The sequence below is a fragment of the Thermobia domestica genome, chromosome 5, assembly GCF_964235325.1.
Source record: "Thermobia domestica chromosome 5, izTheDome1.hap1.1, whole genome shotgun sequence".
Classification (NCBI taxonomy): Eukaryota; Metazoa; Arthropoda; class Insecta; order Zygentoma; family Lepismatidae; genus Thermobia; species Thermobia domestica.
This window is the reverse complement of record NC_137458.1, coordinates 224895361-224909524: the sequence shown is the minus strand read 5'-3', so window position 1 is coordinate 224909524 and position 14164 is coordinate 224895361. Positions and strand designations below refer to the sequence as shown.

Sequence of the window (14164 nt, the reverse complement as noted above, 5' to 3'; positions counted from 1 at the left end):
TCTTGAACACGCTCAACTGCAGACAGCACACAGTTGCATTCATGCTCTCAGCAGCTGGTGGTAGTTCCCGGTGCACGATGCAGCGAGCAGTACACTAATAGTGCAGTCAAATTAGACAAAAAAAAAGCTGAACCCGGAAACAAATCATAATAAGCTGAAATTTTGCACATACCTTTTCGAAGGTGTATACAACAACATACTATAATTTCTGAAATATTCGCTGACGGCTTTGGCTGCCATATTGGATAATTTCCGCCAAACCGAAGTGTTTAAAGGTAATAACTGGTTCTCTCTTTAATAGCTATAAGTGAAGTTATATTTGCACTATTGATATCATTTTTATTTCATTCGAATAAAAAACGACAACACTTACAGGTCATGCATCGTACTTACCAGTTTGGCCCGCTTCTAAATGCGGGAAATAACGGAGGGATTTCCTTTTAAAAATCCCCAAAATTTTCCTTCTTCCGGTTAGTTTTCTTATACATTAACCCATAAGATCATAACAAGCTAAAAGTTTGTACATATCTTGAGAAAGGTATATGTAACAACATACTAAAAGTCCTGAAATATCCGGTAAAAGATTTGGCTTCAATATTGGAAAATGTCTGCCAAACTATTATTTTAAAGGTAATAACTGGTTCTCACTTTAATAGCAATAACTCACGTTGTATTTGCACTATTGATGTTATTTTTACTTCATTCGAATAACAAAGGACTAGGCTTATAAGCACTTACCAGTCTACTATATATGGAGGAAGTAACGGAGGGATTTCGCTAAAAAAAAATCTTGCTATCATTTTTTCCAAAAAAAATCCCTTCTTCCTATCATTTTTTCTCAATCTGTTGATAATCTTGTCCTCTGGGAGTGGCAATTAAACTTACATTAAATATACCATAATACGCAAGATATAGCCTCCAAGTTTCATTGAGATCATAATGATAGAAAAGAAACAACAAATTTTTATACAACTAGAGTAGGAGGGTTCTGCCGGGGGCCAGTTTACCCCTAATCTTAAACAATAAATCATCTACAAGTCACGAAATTCTCTCTAATTTATCAATAGTAATACTTACAAGAAATAAAATATTCTGATAACATGCACGGTCTACAGTAGTTTCAATTAGAAAGGCTTTTACAATATTTCCGTGTATCCGAAATAAAAGTCACTAATAATTGTAGAATTCGTTGAGAACCGAGTGCCTTTTTCTGTACACAGTGCTTCTAAGTGCAGTCCGGATTTTCAATAACGATTATTATGTTTCAATAGTGTCCATGTCCGTTTTCTCATCCGGGTTGATTTCCTCATGATAGGAGTTGGTACAACTACTGCCATTACAATGTCCACACAACGAGGTACATATCAGTCCTGCTTTTCTGCACATACATTCGCATTCACATCCCAACTTAAAGTCTCAAGAAAGAGTCCGGAGTTGGAGCTTTCACTGTCATGATTGGTTCCAAACATGTTTCAGTCTTCTGCCATCCCCAGAAAGTAGAGGGTAGCTTTTCACCCTTCCAGAGTTGCACCTGATGGTAAACACGAAATAAGTGCTGATAGGCTGCTGCACTAGTACGAAGCAAAGCTTCCAACTGAATTTCACTTGTGACTGGGCATTTTACAATAGCTTTCATGAATGCTTGGTAACGCAGTTGATCTAAGGTGAGCACTGTCCTTTCAACACCGTACAAAGTAAGAAAAAAATTACCAGCAGCAGTGACGGATTCAGTATCGCATTGCCACAATTGGATATGCTGACTCGTTCTTGTAGGTCTTTGCCTTCCTTTACCAAATGGTATCCCTTTTTATTTTTCCTTGGCTGTAAGGAGCTGATGTCGTATCGCAATCTGTGAGAGCATGCACAAATAATAAATTTGTCTTCGCGTATGCAAGATTTTGCTGTAAGTTTCATGAACTGAGGCCTTTAGAAGGGACTTTCTTCTGCCACGTTTAATAAATGTAACATCTATTTCTTTACTTGCTAATGTGGACAAAAGTTCAACCAGATCAATATCTTCAGCAATAATTGATACTGGATCTCGGTGTTTGAGAAAGAGTTCTATTGCTGTACATACAATTTAGGTATCTGCATGTGCAGAGGCTTGAAGAACATTGATGCCAGCAGCCGTGAGATGTTTAGAAAGTATTTCAATAAATCCAGATTTGTTCTTCAGATTTGAATGGAACTTCTCATCAGATCTCATAAGATAAATCTCTATGTTGAACAATGAGCACCATATATCAATCTCAATATTGCTATGTATGTAATGTCTTGTTTCATTATATACTGTATATTCAGAGAAATAAAAGCACTGACCACACAAGAATCAGAAAATGCTTGAAAGTAGATGAAAATATCAGATCTAGAACAGCTGCTGGAAATAAGTTTGTAAACCATTGCCCCCATTGATATACGTTCTTCAATTCTCCTCCTTCCAAGATCTTTTTCTTTTTGGAGAAGAGAAGATCTTGCTTGTCACACTGAGAAGACATTGAAATTGAAATTGAAAGATTTTAAAAGTTTGAGCCTTACGGGAATTAGAAACCGGGTCCGCCGAAGAAAGGTTCAATGCGCTAACCGCTTATTTACCGCGTCACTCCAGCTACCACTCAAACTGTTAGCCAGTTAAAATAGACTCACGTAAAACTATACAGAATACATATTAATGCTCATATAATGAGACGTTCCTTATTTGAGTGTCACAATGACTTACTTGAGATTTCCTAGTTTAACACTAAAACAGTTATATAGACCTTCCTTAATGAGGAAAATATCACGAAAATATCTTCAGGTTGAGGCTGCGTGATCGGTTTCAATGATGATTCCGATTTACATTTCATTTTTTCCTCACTGAAGAAAATACGTCAGTTTTTTGCATTCTTTGAATTGTATCAACACCTGTAGAAATAGAGTTCTATTTTTTAACTTCCGTAAGTACTAGTTTACTTTCTTATATTTGTATGAGGAGTTTGTGGCAGAGTAGTAAAGATTCAATTTTGAGTGGTAAAGACTCGCAGATATTCGGGTTCGATTCCAATCGTGGCAACTATTTTTCATCTTTTCGGAAGGTATTGTTTACATAATTGTCATTTTAAGTCTGTTATTCCATTATTATTATTATTATTATTATTATTATTATTATTATTATTATTATTATTATTATTATTATTATTATTATTATTATCGCAAAGTCGACACCTGCTTACATATTTTGTATTTTATGAAGTTTCTGACTGGTTTCCAGGTCTATTTGTTGAACAATCAACACACTCCGTTGTAAGGGTTTGGGGTAGGGAAATGTCATGTTGTTTTTCATTTTGTTACTTCCACGCTACACCAAGCCTGGATACTGTATTTCACCTCCCTATACCTACGGAAAGTACCCTAAAGGTTTTAATGATCATAAGAAAGTAAGTTAATGAGTGACGAGATCAATGAACTTTGCGTATTAACAACATTTGTCGGAAGTATCAGGTTGTCGGAAAAGTCGACGTATATCCGTAAAATATGACAAATGATGATTTGCGGATATACTAGAATTATTCGGATAATGTAATTGTTATTTCATGAATAGGTAAGATGTTGAGCGTTTTGTGTATTAATATTGCTCTTTGTTTGGTTTGGTTTTACTGATTTGACAACACATAGAAAATGGAAAACCAAAAATTGCATGTTTCCATATTTTATTATTTTACTTCAGGCAAGGGAAGAACGCGCGAATAGTGTTTGTGATCTTTACTGTCCTCGATGTTTCTGTGTTTTTGTCCCTGTTCTTAAAAAATTACTGGAAAAATTAGAAAAGTGACTAAACCACGTAAAAATAGGAAACACAAGGTAATGAGGAAGGTTTGCTAAATTAGTTAACTTCTTGAAAAATAATCCAGTACCCTGAAACACCAGATGCCAATGAATATGAGAATTTGTCCAGTGCCGGCCTGAAAAATCAGGAACGATGCGGAGCATACGACAGCGCCTCCGTACATATGAGTGAGATAGCTAAAAAAGCCGCTAACTCCACCATGATTGGCGTAAGAACATTTTCAAAAATGGTTTTCCTTGATTTTAACTGTAGCCCCGCTCGCTCCCTTCAAGACACGCACTGTGCCTATCAAGGGTTTCAAGCACTCTAAAGACTAATTTCTCCTGCATAGCCTTGCGCGTTTGTATGTCTTTTTAGTTGTCAATTTAAAGTTGAATTCTCTGGACTATTCTTTCTGCATAATACTTTACTATTTTATCATGACTGAAATCAGAGAGTTTCGTCATTCTTACATTGCAATCGTAAAACTGAACAATTTACTGATTTCACCATACATCCAGTTTTTCTCCTTCTCCCAGAACAGTAATGTTGTAGAGTGCACTCCAGGCTGGTCTAGTGGTCTAGTAGCTAGCAAGTGTGCCTTTGGTGTACGGGGTCCCGGGTTCGATTCCCGGTGGCAGGGCCTTTGGAATCTTAACCGTTCTCGATATTTCTGTATTCGTGTCCCTGTCGTTCCAGGTTATTGTAAAAGCGAGTTAAACAAGTGAAAAGCGACTAAAATTAAGTAGGAACTAGTAATAAGTAGATAAGCAAGTTATTGAGGCACTTCGGTGAATCAGTTAACTTAAAAAAGAGTAGTGGCTCAAGCATTAATTTCTTAATCCTCAGGTCTCGAGTTCGATTTCCGTTGAGGTATTTAAGGAAATTTTTATCATTTGGAATATTTTTACTTTTTATGTATACTAACATGAAAAATATTCAATTTCTCTTGGCCTCAGAGTGGAGACGACTTTCTTCACATGTGAAATGCCAACAACACAAAATTTACGTTATCTGTATGAACCTTGTTTCGTACTGACTGGGAACGTAACGTGTTTAGCCAAGAAATTATGAATACGTGAGGCTCATCGTAACTGTTAGTATGTGCCAAAACTGGGTTGTTGTTTCCTAGAAATTGTTCCTACCTGTGCACAAATTGCAGATAGTGATCGAAGTTATAATTCTAGTCAATAGAATTATCTTATTTATGATGTCTCCTCACCTTTCTACATAGAAGAAGAGCGAAACGAAATTCATTACTGTTATGAGCTAACAAATATTTACACTCCATTTCTTGTTATAAAATGAAAATTCTATCTGTAAATTCATAAACGTAATAATATTGTTGGATTCATGTGTAAACCTAAAAAAATGTGACATATATCTTTTCTGTTCCTATGAATAGCTTCGACTATGCGACTGTTTCTTTCTTTCTTTTGTCGTAATAATAATAATAATAATAATAATAATAATAATAATAATAATAGTAATAATAATAATAATAATAATAATAATAATAATAATAATAATAATAATAATAATAATAATAATAATAATAATAAATAGGGAATTGCAGAATTAAAATACCATTTACGTAATCAATTCCTGCCAACAAAGAAAAGATAATAATTACCGCGATGGGATTCGAGCCGGGTCGCTGTAACGGGAGTTTCCTGCTGTCACTGGGCTACACATTCCTTATACGAAGATAAAAAAAATAAACTGGTAGTTATGAAATATAAATAAAGAACTTTCTATTTCTACACGTGTATCATTGATGAAGGTCTATATAACCGGTTTTTAAGTTAAAGAAGGAAATCTCGAGTAGTCATTTTGGCTCTCATATAAACAACGTCTCCTTATACGAGTATTAGTACCATGAAACTATTTTAACTAGCTAATAGTTTGGCTCGGAGATGAAATGGCGCGGTAGGTTAATGGTTAACCCATTGAACTTCTGTTCGGTAGCCCCGCGTTCAAATCCCAACCAGGCTCATTGTTTTTAAATATTTCAATTTCAATTTAAATGCATGCTTAGTGTGACGAACAAGATCTTCTCCTCTCCAGAAAGAAAAAGACGTTGGAATGAGAAGTTCTGTCAATGAGGACATTTCCTGAAGTTATTCTAGATTTGATATTTTGGTCTACTTTCAAGCATTTTCTAATTCATGTGTGATCAGTGTTTTTTATTTCTTTGCACATACAGCATATAATGAAATAATATATTACATACACAGCAATATTGAGATTAGTATATGGTGCTTATTGGACAACACGCACCGAACCATAGATGTTCATCTTAGAATGGTGACTTGTTTCGTGCGTCATCTACTCACAATTGTACTTATAAAGAAACCTGACTGAGAGCTACCAACTGCTATAAGTGCCGGGAAACGTTACGTGTAATTTGGGTTGCATTTGTCCAGGCGTTTAAGAAACTGAGAATTATCTGGACCCTATATTCCACTTGAGTTATAGTTTTTAAAGTAAGAACCAGTTATAGCCTTTAAAAAGCACGGTTTGAGGGCCATTTCTAAATATGGCGGCCAAACCCGTCACCGGCTATTCCAGGTCTTTAGTATGTTGTTATATACACCGTTACAAAGATATGTACAAAATTTCAGCTTTTTATGATTTTTTCGGGTTAATGTATATATTGACATTACTGTAAACACACTGGAGGACCTTCTTGCAGTGCTGGTTATAGCTGTTTTGGAACCAGTTCATGCGATGCTAACCAATGATGACGGCGCCGTGAAGCTTCGTACAGGATCCACTTGTCATCACATGTTAACACCCTGTCCAGAAATGGCTTCTTCCTCAAACGAGACAGCAAAAGAAAACACATGTCTGCTCGCGTTGCCTTCTGGCCCGGAGTCAAATTATGTGTGACCCATCGTCTCAACTTGTAGTGCTTTCCAAGTTGACAGAGGTGCTACCGAATGATTTTTTTAAACTCACATTGAATTGTAGTCCCAGTTCCTCATATGTCTGGCCACTGTTCGCCTCAATTGCTGTCTTAAGATCTTCATTGTGTGTATGACTTCATACAAATATTGTTAGAATATATCTGTTGCCGTGAAGTTTTAGTTCTACTTGCCTGTGTGAATATGTTTGAAAAATGAGTGGCTTTCGTAGCGTAGAAGTAGCAGCATTAAACAGCAGATTCAGAATAACGATTTTATTCTTTTGGTTATGTAACAATTTTTCGTTTTCGCCTCTTTTTAGTCTCTCAAAATGCCATGCTACAACCGAAAAATCAACACTTAGTTTCTCTGGAACACCTTGTGTCTTTTCCGCAGATCTGCTTCGGGGATCAGCTTCAATTCTTAGTGTCCAACAGCTGAATGCTATTAGTAATCTATCCTATGCTCAAAGCGTTAGTCACCACGACAGAATTTTCGAAACCGGCCTTCGATTGTATGTTTGCACACTGCCTTAATTTAATTTTCACTGACATTAATGTTTCGAATCGTTTGTGCTCCTCTGCGACCGAATTCGCACAACGCTGAAGTAGATTTTGCGAAAATCGTGTTTTGGCTTCCTCTTCTCTCAGGCGTCAAAATAAACGAATGTACAGATGTATCCAATGATATATATATATATATATATATATATATATATATATATATATATATATATATATATATATATATATAAAGTGCTAAACATAAATTTTCGAATGACATTAACAAACCGTACAGCGAACATGTTTTGTAGTCATTGGTATATCAAAGCAAAAATACCTGAATTCTTACTTACTTTTGTGTAACCCAACCATAGAGGAATATCCTGCAGTCCATCAGAACATTATATGCTTAGAAGTCTCCACGAAAATGGTTACTTCGTTCGTGCAGCTCAAGCCATGCTGTATTTAGAATGGGCCGCCTCGCATCCTATTACTAAATTAATCTATCAAGACTAATGTTTGTACATTTTTCAAAAGTCAAATAGAGTAGACTATCGACTATACGACCTAGTTAAAAAGAATAAAAATTAAATAGGAGAGAAAAGCTCCGTAACGAAATGAAGAATATTTTTATCAACGATCTAATCCTTGTGACTTTCATAAAAAAGTACCAGAAAGAAGCAGCTGATTATCAAGAACATTTTCAGAAACTAAAAGCTTGTAGGGCTTCTTGTTTTGATTCTTGTAGCGCTTCCTTTTCACATTTGTGTAATCATTTACAGCGTTAATCGATTGCCGAAAACTGGTTCTCACTACCAACATTACCGTTTTTGTTCTATAGTAATCGAGAGAAATTGGCAAATTGTCGATTGCTATCACTTCCTGTAGATGCATCACCTCGGTCACCGATCTCGTTTCCTAACTTTCGGTACTTTACATCCTGGACAAAATTGTTGGTGATCCATCAAATAGTTTGTTAGATTCTTTGGTCTCCCAGACAGACAAACACACGGACAGACATTGTAAATATATAAAACAAGCTTCATAAACCCAACTTCTTAAAAACTAACGAATAAAAATATGCACGAATAGCGCAGAAAATGTCAGTAATAGGCTTCAAGCTTTCATGCTAATCAGAGTCAATAGGTCAAAATACCTATGTAACTTTACTGCATTTGCTCCGAAAAAAAAACGAATCATGGACTTACGTACTTTCTTTCTTATTTCTCTACCGTGAAGCATTATTATTCTTAGTAATAATTAAAATTTTACCTATTCTTATCAAAACTATCTCGTGATAATTGATATTTATTTTTTAACATATTTTGTTTCCAGGGTGACAGTGGAGGGCCTCTGCAAGTAGCGGAGAAAGAGAAGCATGAAGTCGTAGGTACGTTTAATTACAGAAACCTTTGTTTGAGACGCCTAGTATCAAAATCCGCTACATCCATTTCGCTTATGTTCAATTAGTCTCACAGAACGTGCAGTGAAGTTCCATATACACGTGTACAAAGTCCAATATTTGAACTAGTGTTTTAGTATGAAATATTAAACTTTAAACAAAATTCTGTTTCCATGGAATTCCTTTAAATCAAACCTGTAACAAGCGATATATGGCTCAATTTCGGTTCAAAAAATGGAAATGGCGGGTTTTAGTACTAGGCACCTCATTTTAACATTTCAAGACATTACGAGTTTTTTAATTATAATGCTATGACAGTGGAAATAATCAAACAATTGAAAGTAATTTCTTGCAACAATATGTTAACAGAATTAGGTATATTGAAAGAAATGTAAATCAATAAAACAATTCTGTTTCGTAGTATGAAATATAGTAACAGTAAATATTCTTTCACAATACTGATATCCTTCATGTAAATACCTAAAAGATTACATATTTCAGAAGTCTTCGGAGGTAATAAACTCTTCAATCAGATTTTAAGGCGTTAATTACTAGAGGACTTCTAAAAAACAAGCAGATAAACAAAATTAAATGATGCCATGAATTATCAGGAATAAAATGTACTCATTTTAGTTGCCTCCAATATATTGTTCTCCTTAATAGCATCTCAAGGCTTGAAGACTAGCGAAATTAAAAAATAGAATCAGGAATTACATTCTCGTCATTTGTTTTTGGAAGAGGTGAACGCAATGAACTATAAAAATGAGAATGAAAGCTATTCCAGTTCATTCTTACAACTGTAAATTTGAATGTGTCATAACTAGGGCCCGGATAATTATTTAATTACATATTTTTGTAGGAGTTATATTTTTATACCAAATCAGTGTAATAATGTCATTTGTGACCCATAGTGCCTAAAAACACCCATTTGAAAGTACATATATTTACATATTTTACACTTATGTACATATAATTACATATTTTACTCATGACCACATAATTTTACATATTTCTTGATATTTTCATGTTTTATAGAGATTTTTCATACAAAAACTGTTCAACAATAGAGTGAAAAGAAGAAACCACTCTCCTCTCTTTGAATTTAAAGTGCTTGCTTTATTTTTAATTTTTAGTTTTTATTTATTTATTTATTGTTTCACTGCGTTACACCCTTTTAAAATAGTATTGAAGCGTAGTTTGGCGGATTGATAGGGAGAGTTGTACACAATCTGATTTGATTAGCAATCTTACACTCTCGGTCGCGGTAGTAGCGCCCACATCCTTATGTGAGATTAATAATTCAATCGAATTACTATCGCGACGCGGTTTTACTATTGTCTATCGTGTTGTTATCGCAAACTCGCCCCACTAATATTTTCCTTCGGCGGAAAATATTAAATCAGATGGGGAAGTTTGCATTCACGCAATTGGTAACACTGAACTCTTGATTGACAAAAGTGAAGCCCCTGCCGCTACAACGCACGCCATAGGGAAAGTGTTAGCTTCTGTCACCAAATCCTGTTTCCAAGATGCGAAAGGACAAAACCCCGTTGTCAATAAGATTTAAGCATTTCACGGAAGAGTTTGAGCATTTTTCCACCGATGGAAAAGTGCTTTATTGCCAGGTTTGTGAGAAGGGTGTCTCATGCGCTCAACGTTCCCAAGTTGTGCAACACATATCCACATCGCGCCATCAGACCCGAGCTTCAAAACCTAAACCACAAAAGCAGTTGCTAGTAACTGAATCTCAAGCTTAAAGTAGTTCAGGGCCACGGAAGTCTCAGTTTTCAAGTGATCTGTGCCGTGCTATGGTATGTGCTGATATCCCTATTTGGAAACTAAACAATACAGAACTTCGTGAATTTCTGCAACAATACACACACGAAACAGTTCCAGATTAATCTACAATCAGAAAGCATTACGTGCCTGATTTATATGTGGATACAATGAACTCTATTCGTGGGGGAAATCGGTGATGGTCCTATTTGGGCGTCAATTGACGAAACAACTGATGTAGAGGGGCGACATGTTGGTAATGTTGTTGAAAGATAAGAAGTCAGCAAGCCTATCTTGTTAACTAGTTATTTGTTACCGCGATGCAACCATCAAGCCATTGCAAAACTCTTTAATGATTCTATGGGACTTTTGTGGCCTGATGGTATCAAGCATAACAATGTCTTCCCTCTAGTGACTGATGCAGCACCGTATCATACATATGCAAAGCTGCAGAAGCGTTGCAAGTATTGCATCCGAAGCTGTTACATCTAACTTGTCTTGCCATTTTATCGTGTTGCAGAATGTGTTCGTTCTAGATTTCCACATGTGGATGCATTAATTTCAAATACAAAGAAGATATTTTTGAAGGCTCCCAGTAGAGTTGAGAAATTTAAAGAACTGTTCCCTGAACTACCTCCTCCTCCTCAGCCGGTACTAACGAGGTGGGGAAGCTGCATTGATGCTGTGTGTTACTATGCTACGAACTTTGATGCAGTGAAACAAGCGTTACAATATTTTGATTCTGAAGATGCATCTTCCATAGAAATAGCGAAACAAATGTTTGATGACGGGAAGTTGAAGCATGATATTGCCTACACTCAGAGCAATTTTTTGTGTCTCAGTAGTACTATTGAATCCTTGGAGAAATCATCTAGCCTTTCAGACAATCTTGAAATTGTTCGCACAACAGTTGTTTCTCTGGTAGGTTTGAAAGGATCGGTTGGGGATGCAGTGAATAAGAAGAAAGCTTTCGTTTTGAAGAAAAATCCAGGCTATAGAACAATCTGTGTTATTAGTGGAGTGTTAAATGAAGCTAAATCCGATGTCGTGGCTATTGAATACACACCTGATTTGTGCAAGTTTAAGTATGCACCAATTACTTCGTGTGATGTTGAACGATCGTCTAGTCAATACAAAGCTCTGTTGCGTGATAACAGGAGAGGTTTTGTGTTTGAAAATTTGAAACACATTTTCGTTCCATACTGTTACAGAGATTGTCTGTTGAAATAGTGAAAAGATTAAAAAATGAAATGAAATGTTTGAGTTTTACGTCCCACGGTTATGCAGGTTAGGCTAAAGGAGACGGTGATGAAATGGTGGAATGAAGAAAGTGGGAGGAAACGGGAGAACCCCGAGAAAACCCACGCACACGGTGTTTGTCCACCACAAAGTTCACTTGACGGGAGCAGGGTTTGAACCCGAGACCCCTAGCACCAGAGGTGAACGCTCTACCACTGAGCCACCGTGGCCCTTGAAAAGATTAATTGAGAATGTTTTGTTCATCACGATATTTTTTACTAAAATGTTTTGAGTGTGTAATGTACGGGAAGATTCTATAACGCTGGACGCCCATCGTAAAACTTCCTTCCTATATAAGGTTAATTAAGGTTAATTGGAGATTAGAGGGGTTAGGCTATGTTAGGTTAGGTTAGTATCCATTGTACATGTAAGCGTGCCAGTGTTCTAGAATTCTCCCGTAATGTATAGTTGAACGATCTTTCGGTGATTTCTGAAAGTATAAATGTGCAACAAGATTTTGTGTGAAGTGAAACAACCATTTAGTGCATAGAAACTCTTTTATACGCGATAACAAGATAAGTTTTCTGATTGAAAATTTGAAACTCATTCTGTTTCTTAGTGTTGCGGAGATCATGTTGGAAAAGTAACAGATAGTAAACATTGTAATTGAATAAATAGTGTATTTACCACATTAAATGTAGAAAACGTAATAGAAAATGCTGGTATTTTCATATTTTGCTCTTTTGGAAGGGTTTTATTACATATTTTTGAGATTTTATGTGCATATATATGTACATATTTTCATTGTTTTTAGTACATAATTATCCGGGCCCTAGTCATAACCAAGGACCTCCCGATAAATACTGCCTTTACGAAGACACTTGCGTATCGGATGGAAAGCATTGTGTGCTACGTTGAAATTTATTGCTATGTCGGCCGTACTTTCCTACCAAAAGGGTCACCCCTTTCCGATTGTTCTAAATGGAATAGCCAGACGAATTGTGTTCTGGCAGAAAACAGCAGTTCTCCAGTATTAAAGTTGGCGGAAATCATAGTGATTGGTACGGCAACATGGATATTATTCCCAAGCGTGGTCAGAATGACTTCAACGGGTAGGATTCTACGGCAACGGGAAACCACCACTTTATTTTTCCCTACTTTACTGCCAGTAGAAAGAGAACACATATACAATTGTCTTTCGCAGGTCAAAATATAGTTGCGCAGGTAAAATATTTCCCAGTCTCATCTCCGAAAGGGGGTTTCTTTCGAAAGGACTATTGGAGGAGAAAGTAGCATTCTGGGCAAGATAGACAAAGAAACATTCCACGTTACATGAAGGGAAATCTTAAAGAAGAAATGAGGCAAAATAATCTAGATTTTGTAAGTGTTTAAGAAGTTAGATGGGAACGTAATGGGAGATATTGAACCGTGAACGACATAGGATGTAATGAAAAGGGCGGTCATAATGGATAGGAAAAATTCTCGGCAAGCACTTACAGAGGAGGTAGTGAAAGTAGAATTTGTTGATGATAGAGTTATGATGTTAAGACTTAGGAAACAAAAGAATTATTAGCGATACGGACATACGCACCGACGACTTGCCATACAACTGAAGAAGAAGAGGAAAGCTCTGAGAAAATAAAAGAAATTATAGACAGGGAAAAGAGAAATTCATGAGTAATTGAAATGGGTGATTTCAATGCACCTGTAGAAAGAAACTGGAAGGTAGTGTATTAAGCAAATATAGTTCATCCGAAAGTAATGAAATATAAGAGGGACTTGTCAATTTTTGTAGACATAATTGGCTAATAATCGGGATACTTTGTTCAATAAGCTCGAGTGAAGAAGATATACATGGAAATCATCAACATACGGCCGTTAATACAGATAGACTATGCTATTACTAAGGTCAGGTATTGGAATAGCTTGAAGAATGCGAGGACTCTACCTGGGAACATTTTCTCGAATCATAACCTTGTGCTGGCCGAAGTGGATATTCAACTGAAAAATGTAGGCAGAAAAAAGCAGGCAAGAAGAAATTGAATACTGAAAAGTTGCAAAACGAGGACGTAGGAAATATTCTCGTTGACAGATTCGAAGAAAAATACTCAAACGAGGAAAGCATAGGTGCAGGTAGTAACAGAGGTGGGAGCATATTAAACTTTAAATACAACATGCTGCAGAAGTAGTAGGTTACCACAAACACAAAATGGTTAAGAAACCATGGGTTACAAATACAAAACAGGTGTAGCAGAAAATGAGGGAAAGGAAGATGTGGAGACAGGTTGATAAAGAAGAAGACATAAAGATGTGTAAGTTAAAGAGCGAGTTACGAAGGGAAAAGATAAGCAAGAGAAGAATTTTACAGAAGGAAGGCAAAGACTAAAAGAATCAGAAAGAGTTGAAAAATATAAGGTAAAATCTATGGAGTTTTGGAGAAAAGAGACGGTGTTAAGATGGCAGTAGAAAATAAGGATGGGAACGTAGACAGAGTAAGTAGTGAAAAATTAGGAAGATGGAAATAATATGTTGAGGA

At 36.1% G+C, this 14164-nt stretch overlaps 1 protein-coding gene across 1 annotated transcript in view; it reads left to right on the top strand.

The window, feature by feature from the left end:
- The window catches only part of LOC145685411 (trypsin-1-like), a 97551-nt gene that overhangs the window by 65299 nt on the left and 18088 nt on the right, over window positions 1-14164 (top strand). Inside the window, exon 5 of the mRNA XM_081757804.1 lies at window positions 8547-8601. Coding sequence (XP_081613930.1) covers window positions 8547-8601 — 55 coding nt within the window. The remainder of the gene's footprint in view (window positions 1-8546; window positions 8602-14164) is intronic.